The sequence below is a fragment of the Montipora capricornis genome, chromosome 13 (genome assembly GCF_036669925.1).
Source record: "Montipora capricornis isolate CH-2021 chromosome 13, ASM3666992v2, whole genome shotgun sequence".
In the NCBI taxonomy this organism is placed as follows: domain Eukaryota; kingdom Metazoa; phylum Cnidaria; class Anthozoa; order Scleractinia; family Acroporidae; genus Montipora; species Montipora capricornis.
Genome location: NC_090895.1, coordinates 30,794,908 through 30,821,674, shown reverse-complemented (window position 1 = coordinate 30,821,674; position 26,767 = coordinate 30,794,908). Strand labels below are relative to the sequence as shown.

The 26,767-nt window shown below is 39.6% G+C and overlaps 3 protein-coding genes and 1 pseudogene across 3 annotated transcripts in view; 3 read left to right on the top strand and 1 right to left on the bottom strand.

The window, feature by feature from the left end:
• Positions 1-399: 399 nt before the first annotated feature.
• On the top strand, positions 400-1,945 carry LOC138028609 (coiled-coil domain-containing protein 160 homolog). The gene has a single exon (XM_068876209.1). It carries the CDS (start codon positions 549-551, stop codon positions 1,491-1,493), a length of 945 nt encoding a protein of 314 aa, XP_068732310.1. The 5' UTR covers positions 400-548; the 3' UTR covers positions 1,494-1,945.
• Positions 1,946-3,687: 1,742 nt separating this feature from the next.
• On the top strand, positions 3,688-17,670 carry LOC138028607 (ankyrin repeat and MYND domain-containing protein 1-like). The gene is made up of 13 exons (XM_068876208.1): positions 3,688-4,080; positions 6,507-6,653; positions 6,951-7,436; positions 9,057-9,808; positions 9,923-10,094; positions 10,214-10,393; positions 10,523-10,630; positions 11,387-11,518; positions 13,004-13,111; positions 13,514-13,685; positions 14,630-14,877; positions 14,974-15,352; positions 16,437-17,670. The coding sequence occupies exons 1-13, from the start codon at positions 3,787-3,789 to the stop codon at positions 16,646-16,648; spliced, it is 3,390 nt and encodes a 1,129-aa protein (XP_068732309.1). The 5' UTR covers positions 3,688-3,786; the 3' UTR covers positions 16,649-17,670.
• Positions 17,671-22,338: 4,668 nt separating this feature from the next.
• Positions 22,339-26,767, bottom strand: part of LOC138030758 (WD repeat and FYVE domain-containing protein 2-like) — a 31,175-nt gene continuing 26,746 nt past the window's right edge. Inside the window, 5 exon segments of the mRNA XM_068878633.1 lie at positions 22,339-23,187; positions 23,411-23,519; positions 24,958-25,088; positions 26,072-26,173; positions 26,283-26,388. Of these exon segments, the coding sequence (XP_068734734.1) occupies positions 23,155-23,187; positions 23,411-23,519; positions 24,958-25,088; positions 26,072-26,173; positions 26,283-26,388 (481 nt within the window). The 3' untranslated portion in view covers positions 22,339-23,154.
• The window catches only part of LOC138028737 (uncharacterized), a 2,850-nt pseudogene continuing 2,483 nt past the window's right edge, over positions 26,401-26,767 (top strand).

Genomic DNA, 26,767 nt, shown 5'->3' with positions numbered 1-26,767 from the left:
CTGGCAATGGCACCGATTATTTATCAAATCTAATTAGTATATATAAAATCATTGCTGAATGGTGGTTAAGTCTAGTACTTGATTTTAAAATGGTTAGCTTTCTCATAAGCTTTGGTAACCGACATTTTCTCTTTTTTAAACTTGTTTCTTAGCCTTTAATAATACACGTTTACAGCGGCATTCGGAAGAAAAAATATATTGACATATTTTTAAAAACAATTTATGGCAGTTAGCGATGCGGTAGTCTGGTGGTTAAGTAAAAGGGTTAATAATCGAAAATTCCCAGGTTCGAGTCCAGCGAGTTTAGACATTGGGGTTCGGATTTTAAAAAAAATATATATATATATTCATTTCCCATAATGCCTATCAAGCACTAAGCATCCTAAATTGACGATAACAGTCAATATTTAGAGAAACTTAGAAATAGTAATTGTCGATGATAGTCATTTCAGAGTTAGAGGATGGGTTGAACCCAGGCACATTGCATCCAGGGATCCAGGATATCTCGATTTAGATCCATTCCTCCTCTCCTGCACTGAATATTCAAGATGGCGGATCACTGGGTAGCAGAGGTTTTCCCCCCAAAATTTCAGTTCGAAACTGTCGACGAAATCCTGAAAACTCCACAAGTGCAAGACAGAGAAAAGCCGAAGAGGAATGTTTGGGGTGAAATATATCGGAAAGTGTATTGCGAGGAAGAGAAAGCTCATGGATCGAGAAATCAAGATTCTATGTCAAGACAGTCAAGTCCTACAAAGCAAACTGTTTTCGGCATCAGAATCGATAACGAAAGAAAAACAGCGAAAGAATCACAATATGAGGAAAGAAACGTGTGTATATGGAGTCAACATGAATTGAAAATGCTGCGAACATTTTTCCAAAAGGCTAAAATGCAAAATCTTAAACTGGCAGCCATGCTAGAATCAACTCAAGACGAGATCAAAGTTTGGAAAGAAAAATATAAAAAATTGGAGGAAGGAGACCAGCTTGCAAAAAGTACATTGCTTCTTCTGAAAAAGAAATATGGAAGGTTGAAAGTTAATTACAGGGCACTAAAAGATGATGTGCGAAGGTATCATGCAACTTTAAAAGTTAAAAGAGAAGACTACGAAGATCTGAAAGATGAAAAAATCGAGATTGAGCATACACTGAGTCAAACAAAATCAGAACTAAATAAGGAAAAACTAAAAAACGAGGAACTACAGGGAAGACTGGAGAGAAAGGAAAGGGAAGTGCAAGAAAACTTAAAAAATGTGGAATACTTCTTAGAGCAACAAAATCAGCTTCAAAAAGTAAAACTGCTGAAAGAAATTGACAAACTGAGAGAGGAGTTTGAAAAAGAGAAGGGAGAGAATGATTTAAATAAGAAGGCTCTGGAGCATCTGAGGTGCCATTTTGCTTCCTTACAAATGAACCAGGAAAATGTAGGAAGAACAAAAGAGATGGAGGAAAAAGTGCTGAGTGTCATAGACATTGATTACTTACCTGTCTAAATAGAGAGTAAATTGTTTTTGAATCGCTTATGACAAGAGTAAAGGGCAGAGACCAAGATTTTGAACGTTTTAGAATTTTAGTTTTTAAATAGTTTTTCCTTGAATTCTTAATAATTTTATTATTTTACAGTGCAATGCACTTTACCGTGGCCATCTAACAAACTTTCACATTTGACAACAACATGTAAATACGTCAACTCAATAACCCATGCAACTGTGTTCAACTTACAACCGTGCGAACTTTGCAAGAAGGCATTATTGTCAATTAAATTTGCACACACCGATTGGCAGATAATTTGTAAAAAACTTTGTTAGGTGACCATGGTAAGGTGCGTTGCACTGTAACTGAAACCCTGAGCTGTTATTCAATAGGCTTCTCTGTTATTGTTGTTGTTTTTTTTTTCTGTAGAAGCAATAAAACGTATTAGATGCTCTCCAGGAGAGGGATGGGAACCCAATGTGAGAACCTGAGTCCTTGTTTTTATTTGATAGGAATGCCCATGAAATGTCAGCAATGAATATCAATGATATCCAATGAATTCTGTAGTATCACTACACTGTCCTTCTATCCAGCTGAGCTATTAAGCCAACCAGAATTGATATCAACTGTTTGTAATAAATGGCCTTAATTTCAGTTGTCTCATCTGGATACCTTCTCTGGAGCTGTTCTGGAGAGATTCTCTTTCAGGACTAGGTGACTAGAATAGAATGTTGAAATTCACGCCAGCCATCTTGACCTCACGCTTGGTCAATAACCCATATATCCTGGTATATACGTTACTCAAACATATAGCAACTGTAGCTGCAGTGTAAAGTGTAAAAAAAGTCATTGTTGCACACATTTTTGCAACATAAGCAAATGTATAAGATGTGCCTTCTAAAAAATGTTCTCCACCTAACTACAGTATTTCTTGTGTTAAGTAGAGAATATTCCATTATTGTGTTAAGTAGAGAATATTCCATTATTAAAAAGGGTGGAATGGTATTAAATTATGGTAAATATTTTTTCAGCTAAATAAAGCTTCCCAAGATAAGTCAAATTTATCATGTATAAGAGAAGTAGGAGAGTAAGGAGGGCTAATGATCTCTCAATACGAACTCTGTTTGATGAGTTGTCTGATTAACAAATAGATGCCAAATAAATAAACAAATAAATGCCCTATGTTTAGTTTTTAAACACTTTTATCTCAAAAACGAACTTTGTGACCCCCAATTTTTATTCCTGAAAAGTAATTAGCAGGGTCAGATAGAGCGGTTTTCAAATGAGTGTCGTAAAACCAAAACCATAGTAATTACTTTTTAAAACCAATCAAAAAGGACGGAGACAATCCAGTAAACCAATCAAAACTCGAAATAATTACATGTAGCCGACACAAAGGGCGGGAAAATGTGCACGCGCGAGCCACAATTGGTTTTGGTTTCACTTCTCATTGGTTAAAAAAGTGGCGCGAAAACTTTGAACCAATCACCGAGTGAAGTAGATGCAAAACCAAAGTAATTCGCTAATTACTTTCGACACTCAATTGAAAACCGCTCTAAAACTCTGACCCTAACCCTAATTCTCTGCATTGGATTCAGAGCCACCTTAGCTGAAAGTGGCTATGAAATTATCTGCCCCAGAGAATTTTTATTAACTTTGCAGAGAGTTTTATCTGAGCCTGTTAATAACTTTCCAAACAAAAAAAAAAAAAAACAATTGGGGGCCACAGAGTTTGTTTTTGAGATATAAGCATTTAAAGACAAAATAAGGGGTATTTCTAGATGGCTCCTTTATTTGCATGGTGACTTATGATTTCACATCAGTGAGTGCATATTGTTAAGGAATTATTGATGTTTCATTTGTTACCATAACTTTGCTGTTAGGTGAAACAGTTGGGTAGATTCAGACCTTTCAAATGGTACAGTTTGTTGAAATGGTTTGAGCCTTCTTAAAAAATGAAGAGGGGAAAAAACTGAGACTATATAAAGTCAACATGTGGGTATCATTCATTCTGAGCAATGCTTGTTGAGTTAAACTTTTGTACTTCCGTAATTATTTCGAATGTGTTAAACATATTTGTTGCAGAAAGCCAAAGGAGTGTTTTCTCCAATCTTCTCTCTCACACAAAACAATACAGTGCAGTTGCCCATATTTGGTGCCTTAGCAACGACTCTGAAAACAAAAATCGTTTGCATATTTGCATGATATGAGCAATCAGGGATATGAACAATACTGGGAAGTCGACTTTTGGCTTCTCCTGTTTAACTGAAGGCTGTAAATTGCGATTAATTATAAGCATTCGTGTTATAAGGTATGAAAAGCGGCACAAAGATATCCTCTTCGAATCGAGTTCTGCGATTGAACACAAGCCAATGTCGCCGGGAATACAAAAGCGGAGCTGTTTATCATGGCGAAGTTGAAGGAATTAAAAAGAGCGGCAGAGGAATTTTCAGGTGGCCGAACGGGGCTTGTTACGATGGACAATATGTTGACAATACACGGCATGGTTATGGAAAGCAGTGTTGGCCGGATGGTTCAATATATGATGGGGCTTTATTGCGGGATATGCGCCATGGTGTTGGAACGCTCAGCTGGTCTGATGGTGAGGTCAGTCACAAAACCAAGAATTACAGGCTACACAGAATCAAATTTGATGTTTGTAACATACGATAGAGTTTTTCAACCATAAGAAGATCAAAGGATGCGCTAAACTGGGTCTTTAAGCGAGTCATTTTTTTGCGAATTATTTACCTTCGTTCGATAGCCTCAGTGCACTAGAATAACAATAATAAGGCCGCTGGCAAAACCCGGATCGGATCGGATCGGATCGGACCGGACCGGACCGGATCGGATCGGATCGGATCGGATCGGATCGGATCGGACCGGACCGGACCGGATCGGATCGGATCGGATCGGATCGGATCGACAAAACCCGGACTGGTTCAATATCAAAATTCCTGCCAAGAGACACATGAAATCCCTGGGTCACCAGTTAAGGTTACTTCCCACCTTCACGGGTGTCCTTCCGGAAAACGTTCGTACTTGCGTTTCAATAAAATCATAGCAAACTATACATCAGAAGAAAGCTTAATAAATGTGGACAGTTTGTGTATGCAAGGGCCATCTGAACAAAGTACAAGTGCCGGATCTTGGGAGATCTGACCAGCAAATAATATTTAGACTAAAAACAAAATAATTATGCAAGGCTGGTTGTACGGCTGTGAGGATATATAGTTTTTGTTTGACCAATATTTCGTCAGCTACGGCCCGACTTCTTCAGGGAGTTATGTACGAGTTATGATTTAACTCCCTGAAGGAGTCAGGCCGTGCCTGACGAAAATTGGTCAAACAAACACTATATATCCTCACAGCCGTAAAACCAGCCTTGCATACTTATCTTGTTTTTAGTCTTAATAAACGTAGTTTACGCCAACAGATATAGTGTAACCGAGTTTTCCTTTTATTGTCAGGAGCCGGTAAGACGTGAGACCACCGAGAGTTCTTCTAATTAATTTATCGGGTATCGGATGCCGCTTCACGAGCAAAATGACTTCACAATGTTGTTATTCACAAGCCATCAATCAAAGAAATTGTCTCAGGCGTTTTCGATATTCTGATTGGTTGTTTAGATATCTGCATCTAAGGTTGGAGTAGCCAAAAATATGCGAGGTATGTTGTGTAAATGGACGCCATGAGAAATTATTCTAAATATCGGAATCTCCTGACAAGCTTTTGTTGATTGATGGCTTGTGAATAACAACACTGTGAAGTCATTTTGCTCGTGAAGCGGCATCCGATACCCGATAATTATAAATTTAACAGAAGAACCCTCGGCGGTTTCACGTCTTACCGGCGCCAATTCTAACACTTACCAAAAAAAAAACTCGCTAAAGCAGTATATTTATCGTAAACTACATTTACTAAGCTTTCTTCTGATGTATAGTTTGTTATGATTTTATTGAAACTAACGCGAGTACGAACCTTTTTCCGGAAGGACACCCGTGAAGGTGGGAAGTAACCTTAACTGGTGACCCAGGGATTTCATGTGTCTATTGGCAGGAATTTTAAAAATTGAACCAGTCCGGGTTTTGTCGATCCGATCCGATCCGATCCGATCCGATCCGATCCGATCCGATCCGATCCGATCCGATCCGGTCCGATCCGATCCGGTCCGGTCCGATCCGATCCGATCCGATCCGATCCGATCCGGGTTTTGCCAACGGCCCAATAATAAATTGTTGAGTTGAGTGGAGTGGGGTGGGAGGGGGGGGTAGGTGGGTAGGTTAGAGAAATTCCTAACTAGTTATTAATCATTAGTGATCAATACAGATCATATTTTTGGGGAATTTGTGGGAGCATCCTTAGCACTCACTTTTTCTAATTGTCATTGCTCAATTGAGCGGTTTTCAATTGAGTGTCGAAAGTAATTAGCGAATTGCTTTGATTTTGCATTTACTTCACTCAATGATTGGTTCAAATTTTTCGTGCCATTTTTTCAACCAATCAGAAGTGAAACCAAAACCAATTGTGGCTCGCGCGTGTATATTTTCCCGTGCTTTGTGTCGGCTAAATGTAATTACTTCGAGTTTTGATTGTTTTATTGGATTGTCTCCGTCCTTTTTGATTGGCCAAAGTAATTACTTTGGTTTTGGTTTTACAACACTCAATTGAAATTTGCTCTAACATGAGTTGTTTTGTATTAATTTAACCCTTTGACACCCAAACTGGCCTAAACCGACCAGACTTAGTCTTTTACTCTGTCTAACACCAGACGATATTACTCGTCAATGGGGTACCCCTGGGAGTCAATAGGTTAAACCTTCCACTGCTTACAGACCTGTTGTACAGCTGTAGAATCCAAATTTTTCCTTTCAAACAACTTAAAGCCCTGGTCTGGGACAAACAATGTTTGACTATATCTAAACCTAACCATTCAACAAGCATAGGACTGGTGATAATGGGAGAGAAAAGTTATAACAGCTTTTTACAAATTGTTTGTGAGTGTATGTTCTAAATCAGTTTCTTCCCTTCAGAGTTATGCTGGAGAGTTTTACCAGGATAGAAAACATGGTAAAGGTATTTACACTTGGCCAGATGGAACAAAATTTGAAGGTCACTTTGAGAATGACAAAAAGGAAGGATTTGGAACATTTACTTTTCCCAGTGGAAATAAATTTGAGGTATGTTATACAACTCTTTGTAATGCATTGCTCAAAATATGATAATAAAATGATCATCATTTTGATTAGCTTTAGGGGTAGGGTGGGCATTTTGAATTTGGATTGGCAGATTTGGTGCAGTTTAATCTTTTTTATTAGTTTCCGTTATAATGGCTTCCAAAAGAAAATTACTGGAGTTGAATTTACTGGAGGAGATAAAAGGCACGATTGCTATGGATCGTAAATTATTGAAGTCTTAAATCCACATGATTGTTATTGAAAGACAAATAAGTTGTTATTTTGGTTGTTTTTACACAGGGGTTGTACAGGAGAGGTGTGAGAGATGGTCCAGGAATAATGACATACTCTAATGATGAACACGATATTGGCCATTGGAATGGTGAACGTCTTATTAAACTCTGCTCTGTCATGGACAGTGCGTTTCTCTTCCAACACTATTCAAACTACAATGTCAATGCTGGAAACAATTTATCTGCTAAAGTTAGGCGCGCTAACACTGCAAAGGAGGGTACAAGAAATTCAATGCCTTCCTTACAAGACTTTGAAGAGAATGGCAACAATAAGCTGTTGTCTCAAATTCCAAATTGGTTTCCATATTCAGACATTTTGGAAGGTATTCGGGGTGATAAGGGTCCCAAAGGACCTGTTGAGAAGGCTTCAGAAGAATTTTTAAGAGCAGCAGCAGCAGGTGACTGTATTAAAGTGAGGAGTTTGATTGAAAGTGGGAGTGTTCATGTTGATGTTGCTGATAAAACTGGCTACACCGCTTTATTAGCTGCTTCAGTAAGTACAGTATGTGATTTGTAGGCAAGAACCCTACATGTATTTCCTGAAAGAGCGACTTTTGTGTGACCTTGAAAAAGTGTTCGCAATTTGTTTCAGGGACCTATGTTTGGCAAGATTCAAACAAAGCTTCTCCTTATTCACAGCAAAGTGACACATGTAAGAGCAGTAAACATTTCGATTGCCCAATCACGTTACTGCATTTCAGATGACGTCAAAGAAAAAAGGCCGATCGCTTTCCAGAAAGTTCTTAGGAGAGATGACGTTGTTTGCATCTGCATGGACATATACAAAACATGGACACCAGGTCCATGGACCACCCCTGTGGACGCGATACAATTCCGCAGTTGTAGCCCGCTTCGGATACAATACAATACATACTTAATTGACCGCTCCCCATAGGGGCTTTTCAGGGCCAATGAAACACAACGAAACGACAGAACAGAACAACAACAACTGTTAAGAATCCCAACTGGCCGGAGGCAGACCAGTTGGCTATTTACAAGTGCAGCTGGGAAGTTGAACCAGGGACTACCAGGATCAAATTCAACGAGTGGCCAGAGCGGGTCTTGAACCCGGAATCTCCGGATCTCAAGGCAAGCACCCTAACCACTGGGCCACACTGCCTCCCTCATGTTTTGCTGGGATAATTTATTGAAGGAAAAGTCTAAATAATTATAACAAAGCACTTGATGTATGGTCCCTCGGGAAACTGGTTAGTTTTGTTTTCCCTCGAAAACAAAACTGTTTCCCTCCGGACAGTTCATCAAGTGTATATTTTTGCTTAGATCGTCCACATACTGTAAGTGCGAGGATCACCTCCCTTTTTCGTCGTAAGATTTTTGTGTTTGTAACTTTATAAAATGAGGGGTGGTCCACAGGGGTAGTCCATGGACCGAGTCCACAGGGGTGGTCCGTGGACCTGGGGTCCATTTTTTTTTCATGTCCCATCCACGTTTGCCAAGCCAATAAAAATTTGTGCTCGTTTTTGTTCGATAAGCCAATTCAATGTTTTGCATTTTTGTTTATGTTCTGTTTTTACGTTTTCTTTTCAAGGTCATAGGAAATTTGCTCTAAGAGCTCTCAAGATCTGTGAGCAGCCTAGAGTCTTTGACAGTCTTAAGTTTTCAAATTCCTGCCAAAGACCCTAGAACATGAAGGTTATAAGATGCTTAAGCTACTTTCAAAGATTTTAAAATGATGCATTGGCGATCTTGAAAAGATATTGAAAAGATTGCAATAAAATATTGCAATAAAATTACATTAAGAATATTGGCAAGAACTGACCTCCAAAGGAATACTTTGAGAACTTTGAAATTCTTCACTATTTCTGGCGAGAAAGTTGAGGATTATTGTTCAAGATCCTTGCCATTACAAGTCAATCTGTGATGCTTCTTAAAGGTCTTCATTCTTATATTACTAAAAGATTATGAACACCGGAGATACTGTTTCGACATAGGCTTTTCAGGTCCAATGTAATTATAAGTTTAAAAATAATTTATTATTTATGATAATATTGACATGTAACTGTCCTTTTCTGTAAAGATCATGTTGTCTGTCAATTAAACATTTCACTTTGAAGCCAGAATTTTTCTTCTAACTTCTTCCTCTTTTAAAAAGGTTAACTGTCACCGAGATGTCATTAACTGCTTGCTAGACAATGGTGCAAATGTGAACAAGTTGAATGACGAGGGATTGTCAGCTCTGGCTGCCTGCCATGTTTTGTTCTACACCAAACACACATGGAAAGATAACATTGCTGAAAATATACCAGTTGAAAACTTATTTAACTGCATACAGGAAGATTTGCAAAAAGGCATTTACATACACAGGAACTATCGCCAAAGTCATTTGGTTGATGGCGTGGTGTCAGAAGCAAACACCGAATCTGAAGGTGCTAATGAAAATTCTGAGGATAAATGTCGTGAGAATTTAATTGATTGTGAGAATGACCAAATGGAGACCAATGCTCAAACTATGTACAGAATAATTGAATTAACAAGCAGAACAGTTGGAGATAAAGACACAAATAGCAATGGCATCGAGAATAGTAATTTAAATCAAAGCAGATCAGATTCAAGGAAAAATGGTTTTGTTACACGTAACACGACCAGTAATCAAGAAACTGAAAGTGTTGTTGATGGAGATAATGCCAATAACTCGAATATAGATTTGCTGATGCCATTCAGTGGTGTGTTATCACCTGATAAGTTTGGTGACAAAACTTCAGGCAAACCAAAGGTAATGGCACCATCACTGTTCAGCATTATGAGTGTGGTGAGTAGCACAAGGCAGCCTTCAGAATCAACAGATGATGTGCTTAGTGAAAATAGCATGGAACAAAACAAGCAAGTGTTACTGGCAGTTCAGAGGTACAGTGGATCAATAATGAGTGGTTGTTTTTTTGTGTGTGTTGGTGTCCTTGTGGAGGGAAAGAAAAGTAAAAATTAATGGCATGTTTTTGTGACTTTGTAATTACGTTTCAGGCGGCCTCATCTAGAAGCCACAGTTCGTCTTTTGCTAAAGCGAGGTGCGGACCCCAATGCTTCAGCTCTTCCCATGCCAGTCCTTTTCTTTGCTGTGAAAGCTGCTGATGCTGCTGCTGTAGAAATTTTACTCCAGAAAGGAGCTGACACTTCTGCCAAGTTATCAAAGGAAGTATGAACTCATTCAAAACATTTTAATTTTTATACATATGTATAAACAAACCTTGAATATTGATAAATAGACTATAGAATGTTTCCAAACATATTTTGTTGTTTTCTTATTGTTTATAGAAGTTGGGGATAGCTCCCCTTCACATCGCGGTAGCATTGCCAGATGGCACAGGAGTGGAGATCACAGAGCTGCTTCTCAACTCTGGAGCTGATCCTAACATAAGAGATAGTGCATTTGGTTCAGAGAATAATGGACGAACACCAGCACATATAGCATGTTTGAGAGAGGATAATGATAAAGTATGACTTTTCATGTCCTAGTTTGAAGGTGTTTATTGGAGAATAACAATGCATTTTTCTCCCTCTTGTTTTTTGCTGGATTATGATTTATTATAATGTTGTTGGACATATATGGGTTCTTTTTTACAGGTATCATCTGCTGTTGTAGGTCTTTTGTTGCAAAATGGAGCCAATCCTGACATATTGTGTGAGGGACATTCTGCACTATCCTTGGCAATCTTAAGTGGAAATGATATGGTAGGACATCACTGCACTGTTTCATTACATAGGATTTTGCAAAAAGTCAAGGAACTTTTGTGTCAGCATATGACTTGGCTTAATGCTTGCTTACTTTTGAAATAATACTGGCTGTTAGGGAAAGCAGAGCTCAGTTGGAAAAATGTGTGGCTTTTGGCATTACAATAATTTCAGTCCTTTCTAACTTAAAATGTCTGTTTCAAATTTAGCTTTAGTTTGGGTTACTAGTCTAAGAGCACTTAACTGCATGTACCAAAAAGACGAACCTTGACATAAGATGGGGTCAGGCTACATCGTTGGACTAATCAATTGATACGGGCTTCAGAGCTGATAGTTACTTCAAAGCACGTGAACATACCATAATTATTATCTTTTAATTTGGTTTTCCATTATTTTACCGTTAGCAAACATTAATTTGGTTCTCTGTTATGAGGCAGGGTTGCCTAGTGGTTAGGACGCTTGACTTGAGATCCGGAGTTCCTGGGTTCAAGACTCGTTCTGACCACTCGTTTAATGTATTCCTGGTGGCCATTCCTGGTAGCCCATTTCCTGGTTCAACTTGTAAATAGCCAACTGGTTTGCTTCCGGCTAGTTGGGATTCTTAGTAGCTGTTTACATGTAGCTGTTGCTGTTGTTTTCTGTTGTTTTGTTAAATGTTTTTCATTGGCCCTGAAAAGCCTCTATGGGGAGTGGTCAATTATATGTAAGTATGTATTGTATTGTATTGTATGTATAATTTTAAAAAATATTTTATAGGCTGTTAACACTCTCCTTGAGCATGGAGTTAATCCCAGCCTTGGTCTCTCCAAAGGAGTAGGATCTGCTCTCTGTGCTGCAACATCTTTCATGGCTGAAAGAAGAAGAACACCAGCTGACAGAATAAAACTAGTGAGTTTAGGAAATGATTATCAAGCCGCGGGTACACGAGCGATTATTTGATCTCGCCGGTGATGCAATTTTTTTCTAATTTTGTCGCGTCGCCTGCGCGCGAGGGTGGCTAACACCTATGACAAATCTTGGCGTCAAATTGAAGGCCGCACGAATGGCGTACTTCAAGAGACCTGGGCCCTAAAAACAAACATTCCTCCTTTAATTTCATTGGCTAACAAGGACGGGCAAAAAGTTGCATGGGGGCTACACGGGCAACTATCTCTGTGATTTTGTCGCAAAAGTTTCAACTCTGGCGACTTTGGTGGCGCTTTGAAATAAACAACTTCTTTAGCGTGGAATGTTGTGGACTCGCGAGGCGCAACGTTTTGACCACTGATGACGAATATCGTTGTCGATTTTAGCAATAGAGGACGTTTTCCGTTTTTCCATAGCCTCATCTAAACACGAGGGGAAGTTGGGAGAGTTGAGAGTTGAGAGACTGCGTCTCGGGTTTGCATAACAGTTAACAGTTACTGTCTCGTATTCTCCCAACTCCCCTTCGTGTTTAGATGAGTCTATGGAAACACGGAAAAAAGTCCTCTATTGCTTTTATAAAATATTTCTCAATGATAATTCGACAAATAAAGGAAAATGTTGGTTTTTTTACTTCAAGATAGAAACAGAGTTTCTTGATACACGCTCATATTTCCTACCAGCCAATCAAAACGTGCGTCTGACAACACATAACCAAACAAAATTCGTGTGATGTCACAGCCTTGTGTCCATACTCTCATCTAAACACAGTTATTGACCAATGAGAGTGCGCGTATTATCCTAATTATTTTATAAAAGAGTACAGAGATTTACTCGAATCAGTGCCGTCCCCGGACAAGCGCCGCCCTCGAATAACCGCCGCATTTGGGACAAAAAAGCAAATAAGCACCGCGGTCCCAATGCGGCGCTTGCTCGAGGAATTTCGGCAAATTAAAGAAACACTACAAAGTAACTCCAACACAGCATGGGGAATTTCTTTGAATCAAAACCGATGTCCTCAGGCAGTTCAAAGTGATTGTATTTCGCTGCTCGTCCATTAAGTAAAATGCCGTAAGAGTCAAATGGTGACTATCAAAAGACGTTTCTGTTAAACTCCGCACAGAAATATTTCTGTGTAGCGTCCAGTTTTTGAATAAGTGCCGCTTTCCAATAAGCCCCGCATTTGAGGCGCGAAAAATTAAATAAGCGCCGCATCGCTTCTCCGAGTAAATATCGTAATGTTGTGTAATGTCCGGGGAAAGAATTGTTCCTTCAGCAGTGAAAATTGTTCTTTAGAACATTAGTTTTTGTTTGTAACCATACTCCTAAAAAAACATAACTTTATAGCTGAGTAAGCGTGGAGCAGGTGTGATGCATGTGACACCTTGAGATAACGTGAGAACTAAGTTTGACTGAGGTTGATACGGTTCAAGAGAAAGGCTGACTGACTTTTTTCTCAATTTTTTGAAGATAAACAAGTTGATGAGAGCCGGAGCAAATATTCTATCCCCAATAACTGTTAACCTCAAGTACCCTCCTGGAACTGTGGTTGACTATGCTTACAATGTGTTTTATCAGGTAAATCATTACTTTTCTTCATTTCCTTTCTTTGGAGACTTTCACATTAATTATCATGACGTCAAATTGTGGTCATGGATTAAGAAGTTCACGCAGGGTTTTTGATCGATCTGCATATAGAAAGTGAGGGGATTGTTGTTGTAGGTCGCTATTGGTTTTACATGTATTTGTCCGTTCTGAGTATCTCAACTTCTTTGAATCTTTCTTCATTATTTCCTGAAGAATAAACACAAAAACTCCCAGAGTGGAATCTAAGTGGCCATGCTAACTGGCGAGTACTAGCAGATCATGTTTAAAAGATATGTCAAGGGTTTACCATGGCAAACAGCATTCATACTTCGTTCTTCATCTCAAAGCTAATGACCGTTTATTTTCATTTATTTTTTAATTAACACACACTAGGATCGCAAGATCGCCCACACCCCGTACCATGCCCTCTCAGCGACTGAGCGTGACTGTTACAATGCCCGTCGGGAAATGTTAGATCATCTGGGAGATTTGTTGCGCACGCAGGTGTTAAAGAAAGAGAAAGAACTCATCGACAAACAGATAAAAGAAGCTGAGAAACAAACAGGTGAGCGACGTTTTCGAATCATTGCGTTGGTCCTGACAGACCTTTATTTTCTTAATGAATGTAAAGACAAAGCTAAAAAAGTTCCCTTCTTTAATTAACTAAGGCAGATCGGAGCCCATCACCCTGCTAAGACCTAAAATAATAATTTGTGGTAGAGCCGGATACAACTCATCGTCAACGAATGTAATTCCTATGCAGGCACTTTCCCTGAGAACGAAAATAAGTTGAGCCTGGCTTTCACTCGAGACGCAATGAACAATCATAAACCCAAGAGCACTTATTTTACTGTGAAAAAGTGCTTGACGCGTTCGCTCGTATTGTGCAAGCAAGCAAGTTGTTCAATATGAAAAAGACCCGGCCCAGATTCCACTTTCAGCGCGGGTTCCTGTTGTCAAACCAAAATGGCGGAACCTGTCGCAACTATCGAGAACAAAGTGAGAACAAAGTAGCGGCCAAAATGGGGATGGCGAAAGGTAAAGTTAAGTTGAATGGCGGAGTTGTTGATCCTTTCATGTACCACTACCGCAAGTGGAACACATGATAAAGTCACATAATGGACATCATGATATGGCATTGTTAATTTAGTTAAATTTGCTCAAAATGCCGGCGAATACTAGGGAATCCTTTGTACCTGCCTCGTGTACTTGCCTGCCTTACTGTCACTTTACACGAATCTCTCGAGCTCGAGTCTCGAGTGAAAAGCTCGCTTAAAAGGGGCATAAAATAAAAGGCCATTTGCATCGTGTCATCTTTGCTACCAAGACTGGAATGCTTTGAGTGTCTTCTGTTCACAGACAAATTGAATGTTCTGTTTCCAGGAGAGTAGAGGAAAATATGAAAGAGCATTTTGGGGTTGGTAATAAAATGTTGCTTTCATGCAAATATCCAATGGTAGGTAGCCTTGAGTCTATTTAAACGTACTTCTTACTTTGCGTATTTTTCAGATGAAGAGAAACTCGAAGTAACCTCTCTGTCAGCTTTTGGTGATCTGAAATCACCGGAAAAACCTTCTTTGCTGAGACCAGATAAAGAGCCCATTCCTGATGGAAAAAACGACAAGTTGAGGTTCAGCCGTGTTAGCTTCCGACTTGAAAACGAGGTCGTTGGAGGTGATGAAATTGAGGCCATAGTGGGTCATGAAGTCAGCGCTGTTCATCGCCTTAACGACAATTATCATGGCAGCGATAACGAGGTACATGTAGGCTTCTCAAATTTCTTTTTCGCTCTGTCGCCTGTGGAACAAGAGAGCTATAAATTTAGTAACTTACTTTGCTTTTGACTTTGCCAGGAAGAGAAAAGAGACATAACGACCGAAATTCCATCAACTGCTGAGACTAGCAAAACAAGCACTCCTTCCTTTGGACGCAGTGCTTTTGAGCAGTCTACGAGTAAACCTTCATCTCCAGGTCGAGACGAGCACTGTGGATTACGTATTGCTGTAACCAAAGCCGCTGATCATATGAGTATCTCCGCATTGGCGACGCAGTCTTTAAAGCAGCGACAGCAGGTGATGAAAAACCGCTTTCGGTACTGCTACGAGTGCGGGCGCTCGATTGCAATCCGCCTTTCTGCTTGCACAAGATGCAAAGAAGTGTTTTACTGCAGTAAATCCTGCAAGTTGAAGGCATGGAATGCAAGGCATAGGGAGGAATGTGTTAGATTGACAGGTAAGAAAGACTCTAGGGGCTTAATCAAACTCATCCATTTTGATAAACATTAAACAATGTTCTGAACGAATCTCTGGATTCTAATTAGTTTGATTAATGTTCAGTTTCAAAATTCAGTGGAGCCCTAAGTAAGGATTGGAACAATCTACTCACGGACGTTATTGAATCTTGGGACATTGAAGCTATTAGAGGCCACTTTTCAAAGAAACTATTGGGGGATGACTCTATTTATTTTAAATAATTATATATATTTTATTATTATTTATTTATTTACTATTTTTTATTTTTAACATCGACGGTGATGGGTAATACCCTTTGTGGATTGTTAATTTAGATTTAGATTTAGTAATATCAATTCTCAAATACAATCAATGGAAACTGTTGTGTTTGGTACAAAGCGGGTTGAAAGTTAACGAGTTCAGTGGTACTTCTCAAAGTTTTGGCGACTTGATACGAAGTTCCAGGGTAAGGCTTGACTCGTGCACTCGGCTTAAAATTTGAGAAATTTACATTTAATGATCGGAGTGTAACTTAAAGTTCTTGAAGTTCCACTTGTGTCCAGAAATGTAGGTAATGGCGAAAATCGAGGATTTGGCGAAATTCTTCTAAATCCTCCACATGTCGTCCTCTGTGCGAAATTTCGCCAATTCTGTCATTTTTGCCAAATATCTTGCATTTCTGGACATATCTCATAATTCACTTAATTTATCTGAATGTTAGCCCTAGAAATAGAAACGGGCCCACACCCAGTCCGCCGAGTTGTGCTCTGTCCTTGCGTAGTCCCGTTTCCATTACCCGAGCTAACGCTCAGGTGAATTTGGTTTTATCAAACGTGTTGATAAAGGTCGAATTACCATTGTGAACGATTTGGAAGGCTGACGTTTTGAGCGTTAGCCCTTCGTCAGAGCGAATGGTACATACAGCACTTTAGTTTGTACAATGATAGTTGATTATGTTTAATTAAGTGCTACACAACGTTTGAAAAAACATACCTCTCTTTCGTTCTCAAAGATTGAAGTGGCCCTCTTATATATGATCAATGGCCGTATAATTTTTCCCATTATTCTTTTTTCTCTGTTCTCAGGTGGTATCAAGACGTCTTCCAGTCGCAGAGCAGAAAGCCCTACTCCAACCACAGACCCTGATGGCTCTCCGCCCCTTTCAACCACTCCAACAGGCTCTCACAGAAAGACGCCTTCTCGCGCAAGGGTTGAAAAGACGCGGAAAGTTCAGGTCGGTTCCTCGCGCGCATCCAAACGGAGCAATGCATCTAGTGGGACAAAAGTGAAAAAATGACGCTAATGTTAGGGTGTTGAAGAAGCGAAGAAGAAGAAGGAAAAAAAATAAGCCAGAGGCCGCTTTTTGCGACTACAACAGAAGTATCGACGTTCGAGTGGTATTTCGAAAGCTGGAAATCTCTGCTGGCTCCCCCTTCTTGTCTGGTCCTTTTAAAACTGTTCTGTAGATGCGCGGTGATATGTCCTGAACCCGTGAGAGTGCAAGGTCCTTATGGTTTTGTGATCATCCGTTTACTTATCACTCTGTGAATCTGTTGTTCTACTGAAGCACGTTTGCTTACCACTATTGAGGTTGTTTATCTTGGCTGAGAGATTTCTGTTTAGCAGATGAGCTTGCAAAACGTTGGCCGTGTAGCACTTATATTGCAACAGACTGAGACAGTGATATGCGGATTGCATCCATGAGTGACTTGGTTCGGGTTGTGGTTGTGATTGTGAGTTCGAGGATTAGAGTTGACTTTTGCTCAAAATGCATGTATAGCGAGCTCGATCGCGCCCTTTAAACTTAACTTAGGGTTACGGTTAGACGACCTTCATGTGAAAGCATGGGACCTTGCACGTCAAACGACCGGTCGGTGCTTGGCCTATAATGCATCCGTCATTTTAAATTCCGGTCCGCGACCCCCAGGACATGATGGGGATTTCCAAACATAAGTTTATGCATTTGTAAGCGGGTTAGATATTTACGCCTGAGATATGAGGAATCCCAATTTACTGTCGCCAGCCATTCCGTCCTCAAACGCCTTCTCTAGAATACAAATTAGTTGCGACAGCCTCTTTTGCATGGATGCAAATTAAAGGAATGGATCCCTCGTAAAAGGTATGGATCGCACAACAAAACCTTAGTTTAGCTTAAGTTGCCCCGAAACCGACTGGATTCGAAGGCCCAAAAATTCGTATCAGACCCAAAAGCTTGTTGGCCTTAGACCAAATGGTAATATTGTTGTAGTTCTAAGATATCTAATTTAATGTTTCGGCATTTGTTGTAATAGACGTTTTCGTTAACATGTTATTTAACAATTATTCGCTGAAGGCGAGGTGAATATCAGTGAATAAAAGCCTTCGTCTCGGTTTTTATTCACCGAGCCTGAGGCCCCCAAGGGGGCGTCTGATGTTGCTTTGTCGCTCATTTTCCAGCCCACGTGTCGCCTATTTGGCAAAAAGACAAATGTCGCTGTCGTTTTTTCCCTGCAATACAATTGTCGCTGTCGCTTTTTCGCTAGAATACAAATGTTGGCTAAACGTGCTTAATTTTTGCGTCCTGTAATTTTGTTTAATTTAAATAGTAAAAACTTCCTTCTTTTTGTAGCGATCAACTACTACTGAGATCACCATTACTATAGTTAGCCATTACTGAGAAAGCCAGAGATAGACTTTTGAACGGTTTTGGTGATCTTAGCGACCTTAACGGGCTTAGCCACAGGAGCCTCATTATGACACCAACATGTGTTTTTCTGGAAGAGAAACACTTTCAAGATTTGCTAACCACTATAATTAGTTTGTAGAACAGTTTCTGCTGCGACCTTTGGCGCTCATTCTCGGTCTCTGACCCCACAGGAAAATAAAATGGCTGACAGTTTGGAAGTTATTACTGTGGCAGAGTTTGCTGACTGGTTACAGTCATTGCACATCACGCCTCTGGCATGCAAAAGAGAAAACAGTTTATTCCCCACCTTTTAAGGCCCGCCCGCCAGAATTGATCAGAAATTTTGTAAAATTCTGGGCTGTAAACCCTGGCTTACACAATTCGTGGATTCCACATGACGTCACGGCCGCCATGTTGGTGTCCCCAAACAATGAAATGGCGGCCATGTTGGTGTCCCGATCCAATCCTCCGGGAATTGAAAGCTATTATTATGCTAACGTCTTCTTTTGTTTTCGTTGAAAAACATGGCTGTTGATCACGTGAGTGAAACCCAAGAATTCTTATAAAGTAGTTTTGGGTGGGCTTATAACTTTGTGGGGGAGATGTGTAGGGGGATGGAGAGGGGCTATAAGCGGATATGAGCTACGGAAGTGTTTATACGGTTTAAGCCCTCGCAATATTAATTATTAATTGCTGGCATTGCTAGACAAGGAAGACCGTCAAAACCCTCTCTGTAATTATTAGTCAGTAATTACTGGTAAACAGTGTCAGACAACTTACCTTTTCTTTCTTTACCCTTGCAGCTCTTTTTGTCCTTCTTTTCGCTTTTTTTGAGAATGATGTGAAAACGAGCTACGGAAGTGTTTATACGGTCATCGAAATACGTAAAAATCAAGCAACAATTAAGCCCTCGCATTATTAATTATTAATTGCTGTCATTGCTGTCCCTTTAAATGCAAGCGAAGGACGTCAAAACCCTCTTTAGTAACAGTGTCAGACAACTTTACCAAATTTTTGTATACTACTTCCCCACCGACGCAGCACCACAGTTTCTTTAGAAACTACCCCTTGTGGCCCTTTTTGTCCTTACTTTTGCTTTTTTTGAGAATGCTGTAACTGCTGTGCGATTTTTTTTAGTGTTTTCCCATTTCACGTACTCCACGTTAGCAAAAAGCGCCAGAAAAACAGCACAGACGCGATAAAAGTCATCGAGTTACAGAGAATCATGACTGAGGTGACTGCGTGTCGGCCTTTGTACCAAAAAAGGAAATAAGAGACATAAGATGCTCACTGCATAACAAGTGCGTCAAGTGTTGAATGATGGGTTTTTTAGTATATCTTAATTTGCACAAGAAATATACATTTAGCGACACCAACAGAAGAGAAGATTTAGAGTCACGCTGGCCTGGTCGGTCATGTCGCTGTCGAAATGACGAAGTGAAAAGATGTCGCTTTGTCGAAGTTAAAAATGGATTGTCGCTGCCGCAAATTATCCCTTTTTTTCAGTCCGTCAGGTTCTGTCGGCTGTCGGTTTTCTGGAACAAGATTGTCGCTACATTTTTTGCAATTTTGGAGCGATGTCACTTGTCGCCAAGAACCCTTGGAAGGCCTCGTTGCATAGGTGATTATTTGAAAAATGTGCATTTTTAGTGCTGCGAATCCACGGTTTTTTGTTTTTTTTCTACGGCGGTAAAGGCAAGTGGGAAAGGCAGCGACCAACCCGCTCGAAGGGGTCAATGTCGATAGCAGAGTGTTTCTTCGACAAAACGACTTGCAGCCATTTTCGGTCAGTGTAAAACGCAGACTGCAGGGGTAAAATGCAGACTGAGGTTATAACGTAACTGTTGAAAAAGCCCAAATCCCTTAGAAATGCTAACCTTAGGCCTAATTAGGCCTAAAACAATATTTAGGCTTAACTGTTATCATTTCTAATGGGTTTGGGCTTTTTCAACAGTTACGCTATAACCTCAGTCTGCATTTTACCCCTGCAGTCTGCGTTTTACACTGACCGAAAATGGCTGCACTTTACCTCCGGTCTGCAGTCTGCGTTTTACACTGACCGCAGCCATTTTGAAAAAACCGCTTGGGTCATTATCGCTTAATAATTACCTCATTTGCATCCAATCAGCGCAGAGAATTCCAATAATCACTTATGTAATTATACTAAATGATTTTATTATTGTTATTTTAAATATCAGTCTCTTCTCCACAAGCAAACAACTGACGGCGATAAAGGCAAGTGGTAAAGGCAGCGACCAACCTGCTCGAATGGGTCAATGTCGATAGCAGAGTGTTTCTTCTACAGCGCATGGCAGCATGATAGAAAAGGTTCATTATGTAGTGAAGTTTAGTGAAGTGAGCGAAGAAGCTTGAAATTAACATCCAGGCTTGAAGGGGACTGGTACCTACAGTAGGCTTCTGTCATATGTGGGTTGAGTTTGTTGGTTATCTACTCTTCTCCGATAGGTTTTCTCCGGGTCATGCGGTTTTCCCCTCTCCTCAAAAATCAACGTTTGATTTGATTTCAGTTTACGGTGTCCCCAATTAGTACTACAGCGCTAAAAGACTACACACTTTAAAGCTCCTTTCCTCTTCTTTGCAACTTCTTAGTTGCTCACTTCACTGCGACGATCACACTCACATCATAACATTTTAATAGCTATGATGCAGCTTTTCGACTTACAAACAAGTTCAGTTCCTTCATGTTAAATCCGCGCTGTTGTCCTAGTTTCTGTGGACGCAAGCTGTTAAATCACCGCTTAATATCCCGGTCAAACAGACATTTTGTTAATTTCCCCGCCCCCAAGGGCCAACGCATGGTAAAATAGGCGTTAAATCCCCGTCATGTTCCGGGGGTTGGGGTTTGGGACCGGGATTTCAAATGACTGGCCATTATAGACATCGCACGGACCGGTTGTTTGACGTGCAAGGTCTCGTGTTTTCACTTGCACTTGTATCAGCTATGAGTACGCTTCACTTTAGGGTGTGTTCGATTGACCCTATTCCGGAATAAGAATACGTGGAGTGATGACTTAATGAAGGTATGTTTGGCGTTTTGAAGCAACAAATATAATAAAGTTATGATTATAATAGAATTTTAAAAGGTTTTCGACAATTTTAATGCGAATCTCCGTGAAAATGAAGTATTACTAACTTCTTTTCCATGTATTCCAATTCCGGAATGTGGTCAATCGAACGCAACCTAAGGAGCTCGAAAGGTTTTCCCACAGCGTATACAAGGCAGAACAATACAACATCCAAATTATATGGTTTTCAGTAAACGAAACAAATTACAGGTATCTTATGACAGGATCGTGAAATTATCGTTATTTTGAGCTTTCATTTTAAGCAAAAAATGCAACACTTTGCAAGAAGTAAATATGGACCGCTTCCCACCAAAACAACATGGCGGACGTTTAATGAGATGGATCGCTCTCTGACTGGTCCATTTCTTTCATGTGGTACTAATCCGGCCGTGTGATTAGCTAAGAGCTTTATTTAACAATGATTCCATGATCGCGCTTTGGATATGAGAAGGTAAATAGCCAACCATGCGCGTAGCGCCGAGTTGGCCAGAACCGATCTCGACTGGAAGAATTGTTTTATTAAATTTCATCTAATTCTGAACTTGTCAGATGTTTTGTCCCGGCAATTTTGCCTCCGGCAAACATTTTTCAGCAAGGCAACACTTGACTCAACCAGTTTCCATATCACGCCATATGGTGCGTGAGTTGATAACCGAGATTGCGTGAACCAATCAGAGAGCTAGAAACGCAATATCCGACGTCGAAATTTTAATAAAAACAAGGTATACTACTGGTTAGCAAAAGCGCAAATGCGTTCAGCTTTCCAGAGGTTGTCGCAATGAATGCTAATGTGCACAGCAAAGTTGTTCCAGAGCCTCATTTTCGCAAGACACACATCCTCACATCCAGGTTCTCTTCTTATCACCTGCATTTATCAAAACGGTTGTATTTCGGTGGTAAGAGGATTCGAACCACGTTTTCAGACCTAATTTTGCCTTTTCTATGGAACCAGATCAGGCGGACCAAAGTTCCAGATCCAAAACGTTTTCGGAACTTTTGAAAAAATGGGAGGATGAATAGAAGAGAGGCCTTGAACACGAGGTTGCATATCTGTCATTTCAAATGTCCCGAGGGGACATAAAATATAATATTGCTATGCAAGCTATCGCTTCAGTCAAGGTATGGGAACGCTGTTTCATGTGAACCGGTCGAAGCAGTGACAAGGTCTATTTGATCCTGTTTCTATTTAGAATTAACCTGGATCATAAGTCCGAAGTAACAAATTACTAACTAATGTTTAATTCTAGTAAACTGCCTTAAAGCTACGATAGTTTATTGATCTCTTCAAAGCTCATTAATACAAAGTTCGAAAAACTAACTCTTCTTATGAAATAAAATTCGCACCATTAAGAAACAGTCATGTACGGGCAGGGGTATTTTGCAAAACGCAGAATGGTTAGCTTTCAATAATGGTAGTGCTTCTTTGCAGCAATTAGGTCTAAGCGCCGATTTCTAACATGGTTAGCTTTTAGTTGTCGTTGCGTATTATGTACAGTTATTACCGTCAAATACCGTTTTATAACGTTCGGTGTTTGGTATTCAAAGTTCGGCGTTCTGCAAAATACCTCTGCCGGTCATGTACGAAACTTTCCAGTGGAAAATAAAAAAACGAAAACAAATCAAGTTGCAATGAGCTAAGCAGACATTCAGTATAGGTGATCTAGTTTTTAAACAAATTGAGAACATCGTAAAAATTAACTTGAAGGCAGTAAAACGATAGCTGTACTGTTTAGTAAACAGGAAAATATTACAATAATCTGATAAAGAAACAAACAAACAAACAAAAAAAGATTAGGGCAGATTGCAGAGCACCCAAATATATCTAGCATCATCACTTCATTTGTATTGGCCGTCAGCGGATAAACGAAATCCCTCCTCATTCTGATTCTTGCTTTTAGGGAGTTGCCTTTCAAAAGAGGCCTTCATTCCGCTATTGTTTTCCTTTCTCATCGATTTTCTTCACTGAAGAATAGCTGGTCTCGACCTTGTTTCTTCTGCAGTGTTATTTCATTTTCTCAGTGTCTTCTGAATGCATGTTGTGGCTGCTTTGCCTTAAGATAACAGAATCGCTTTGACATCCCAAATCTGAAATAACGAAAATTAAACGAAGTTATTCGCCGATAAGAATGAGGTGGCTCTAACTCGCAGAACAAACAAACGAACGAATGATTGCCGACCGAAGGGAGGGAAGTCCCTCACGCCCCATGGTGGCGGTTTAAGAGACCCCCTGGAGCGAGGGTTTGGGAGGGAGGGAAAACAGACAGATAAGTTGACTGACCAGGCGGACTAACCAGAGCTAGTAACTTACCTTAACAATCCTATCGCCACCACAGGTCAGTAATCTTCCTTTCGTTAAGTCTAAGTGCATTGAACGTGTTGTGTGTTTTGCATCATGAAAATCAGAAAGAGGTAATCGTCTAAAACAACGACAACAAAGTAAATGAATAAATACTGCAAACAATAGATAAAAGAGGAGGGGAGGTCGATATGGCTTGGGGGAAAAGGATTGGCAGATTGGTGGAAACACTTGCATTCCACCAATGTGACAGGGGCACCCAACGAGAATATAGTTTAAAACCACTTAGACATAGCATTGTTAAACGTATTTTAGTATTTAAACGGTAGATAGAGGCATATTTTTATCCCCTAAAAATCTTTCATCTGTTCGGATTTCCTAGCTGAAAGTCTAGTGATCCGAAAATTATAGGGATCAAAACTTACTTTGTCGAAAATTTCAGCCAAAAAAAAGGCTCCCGAAAATTCTAGGTGAGCCTTTTAGGGTAAAAATCCGTTAAAAATGGGCAATTATACCATCTTTTAGATGTTCGAAAATCCTAGGACAGGCAGGCAAGCAAGAAATTTTACAACAAATGTTTCGAAAATTCTAGATCTCAAATCGTCGTCCGAACACATATTTTCCAAAAATTGACGTTGGGTGCCACTGATGTGAGCTGGGTCCACTTCATAAGTGGGTTGAGTTTGGTAGTTTTCTAGTTTTTCTCTGGGTATTCTTGTTTTCCCCTCTCATCGACAACTAACAACAGATTCAATCTGCTTTTACTTAATGTGATTTAATTCACAGTCCTTCCAATTAGTAATGCACATTAAGCTTAAGACTGTAAACAAAGTGATGATGATGATGATGATGATTATGATGCTTATTTTTCCATACAAAGCTCAATAACTGAGGTCTACATGTGACCTCAACACCTCATTTCTATTGACTGTTTAACTCTTACATCAAAGGTAAAATTCTACAATTTCATTCAGTGACAAATTTCAGTTTTGATTTATTTTCAATTATTTTGATAACATGCCTCTTAATGACTTTGTTCCATAGCCGAGGATCAATTTTGGCTCATCAACAGCAGCATTAGTTTATTTCTCACAAAAAGAAACAATATACACTTAATGTATGGTCTCGAGGAAAACAGTTAGTTTTATTTTGCCGAGAGTCCTCATGTTTCCTGAGACGAAGTCGAGGGAAACATCAGGACTCGAGGGAAAACAAAACTAACTAGTTTCCCGAGGGACCAGACATTTAGTGCTTTGTTATATATTTAGACTTTTCCTGCAACAATTGCAGCAAAACATCTGGAGCGGGCAACAACTGCGGAATTGTATCCCGGCCGGGATACATTTGAATTTGATCAGGGCCACGTGACCAAGAATCAACCAATCACAGTGCTCGTTTTGTTGAGTCTAGGTAAATAACAATACATTTTATTGCCTTCACTGAAAGCAGCAAGGTAAGGACAACCCATGATACCAAAATATCAGCCCATCAGACTTGTTGAGTTGTTAATCATTCCCAACAGATTATGTGGGTACTACAAAAAAACATGTACAGCTTACTCATCATCTGTGATGGAGTCGTAACATTCAACACACATACGAACTGAATTTTCAAAGCCCATAATAGGATATGTTGACTCTTTGCCACCACACTCGCTACACACTGCTCTGCCACATTTTCGACAATGGTGCTGAAAACAAAGGACTAAATATTGTCAACGTAAAATAGAAATTTAAGAACCTTGTTGAATGAAATAGCACTTCGATGTACATGTAAGAGATGGTAAAGCTCATTGGTGCAAAATTATATGCAGAGGAGGAGCTACAGAGATTTATATTTAAAAAAAATTAGAGAAGGCATAGCTCAGTTGGCAAGTGCGCGGCTTTCGTAGCAAGAGGACTCCGGTTCCATCCTCGGTGACTCCAACCTGTGTTTGACTTTCCTCTGATCCGTGTAGCTATAGCTTTAATTAAATATCTGTAAAACAGACCACTGAAAGAAGGAGGGGGGTAAAGGGCACACCGTTGCCTTCCATTGATACAAGTTCCGTAACTTTACCTTTCATGGAACGAAGAAGAGGGAAGTTAAAATTAGACTGGTATCTCTCGAAGTGGGTAACATTTAATACACTTTCTACCTCATTAACAAATTGCCATCATTTTCTAATCTATTAGCATACTTTTGACAAAACAGGCACAGACATTTCTTGCTGGTTGAATGAGCACCTTGAACCAACAAGAGGAAAACAATATGGACATGGATTGCTATTACCGATACATGTACAGGTGTATACATTTCACACTAAAGAGGAACACAAATGTGGCAGACAATGTAATTGGATAGGCATAAGATGTCACATGAAAGGTGAGAACATTTTCCCCAAAACAAAAAGGCTTAAAATTGGTAAGATGAATGATAATTATTATTAAACAAGTTATCAGAAGCTTTGAAACCAAGTTGTTTATAATACTACACATACTGGTATAATCAAATTCTTAATAATCACTTGTGCAGAAATAGTTATCAATATCGCTAATTAATTGGGCTTACAAACAAAAGAGTTGAGTGAGTTTTCAAGCACCTGCTCTTTTCAGAGCTAAGACAACACAATTAAAGCTTTGGCTTTCTGCATTTCTTTGTGAAGGCCACTTTATGGTATTCTAAATAATGTACCTGTCTCACACCAACTGCTTTCTGGTTCCACATAAGTTTAAAATTCCAGAAGAAAGGACCACCACATCTTTCACAAACATCACTTTGTGACCATTCTGGTGTCTTAAAACAAGACACAAAGTGTTTAAAACAAAATAAACAGTAGCGAGTACCATTTCATAAAACCACAATAATAATAATTATTCTTGATTGCTGGTATGTGTAAGCATACCTCTTGACGTTTCACATTCATATCCCATATTCTCACTATGCCATCTTCGCTGCATGAAATTAATTTTTTGGCATGTGGTGCGTAACACAAATCTTGTACTTTGGATCTGCAGAACAAATAGATTTAAACAGACTGAAACTTGCAAATGTTCTTGTTTTAGGAACTTATGGGCTTACAGTCCTGTTTCTTTGTTGACAACACCTCCATATGTTGTTGCGTATCTGAACTAATTTTCATATTTTTTTTCATTAATTGGGGACACTGTAAACTGAAATCAACAAATTACATGACAACTATTGTTCTGGTATCACTGAGAGAGTTCCACATGGCATGTCGTTCAAGCAAGCAAAATTTCATGACATTTCCTTTACACATTGACTCCTAAACTTTCCCCAGTTATTAATGACCAAAATTGTGTTGTGCCAGACAGAGTAAAATCCATTAAGTCTCACTCCAAGGAATCAATGGGTAAAAAAATAAAAAGA

What these genes read in the sequence shown, in the direction of transcription:
- LOC138028607 (XM_068876208.1), top strand. Translation starts at nt 3,787, where the DNA reads ATGAAAAGCGGCACAAAGATATCCTCTTCGAATCGAGTTCTGCGATTG. An exon ending in CCGCTTTATTAGCTGCTTCA is followed by an intron (nt 7,437 to 9,056) that starts GTAAGTACAGTA and finishes TCTTTTAAAAAG; the next exon opens with GTTAACTGTCACCGAGATGT. An exon ending in TGAGAGAGGATAATGATAAA is followed by an intron (nt 10,394 to 10,522) that starts GTATGACTTTTC and finishes TCTTTTTTACAG; the next exon opens with GTATCATCTGCTGTTGTAGG.
- LOC138028609 (XM_068876209.1), top strand. Translation starts at nt 549, where the DNA reads ATGGCGGATCACTGGGTAGCAGAGGTTTTCCCCCCAAAATTTCAGTTC.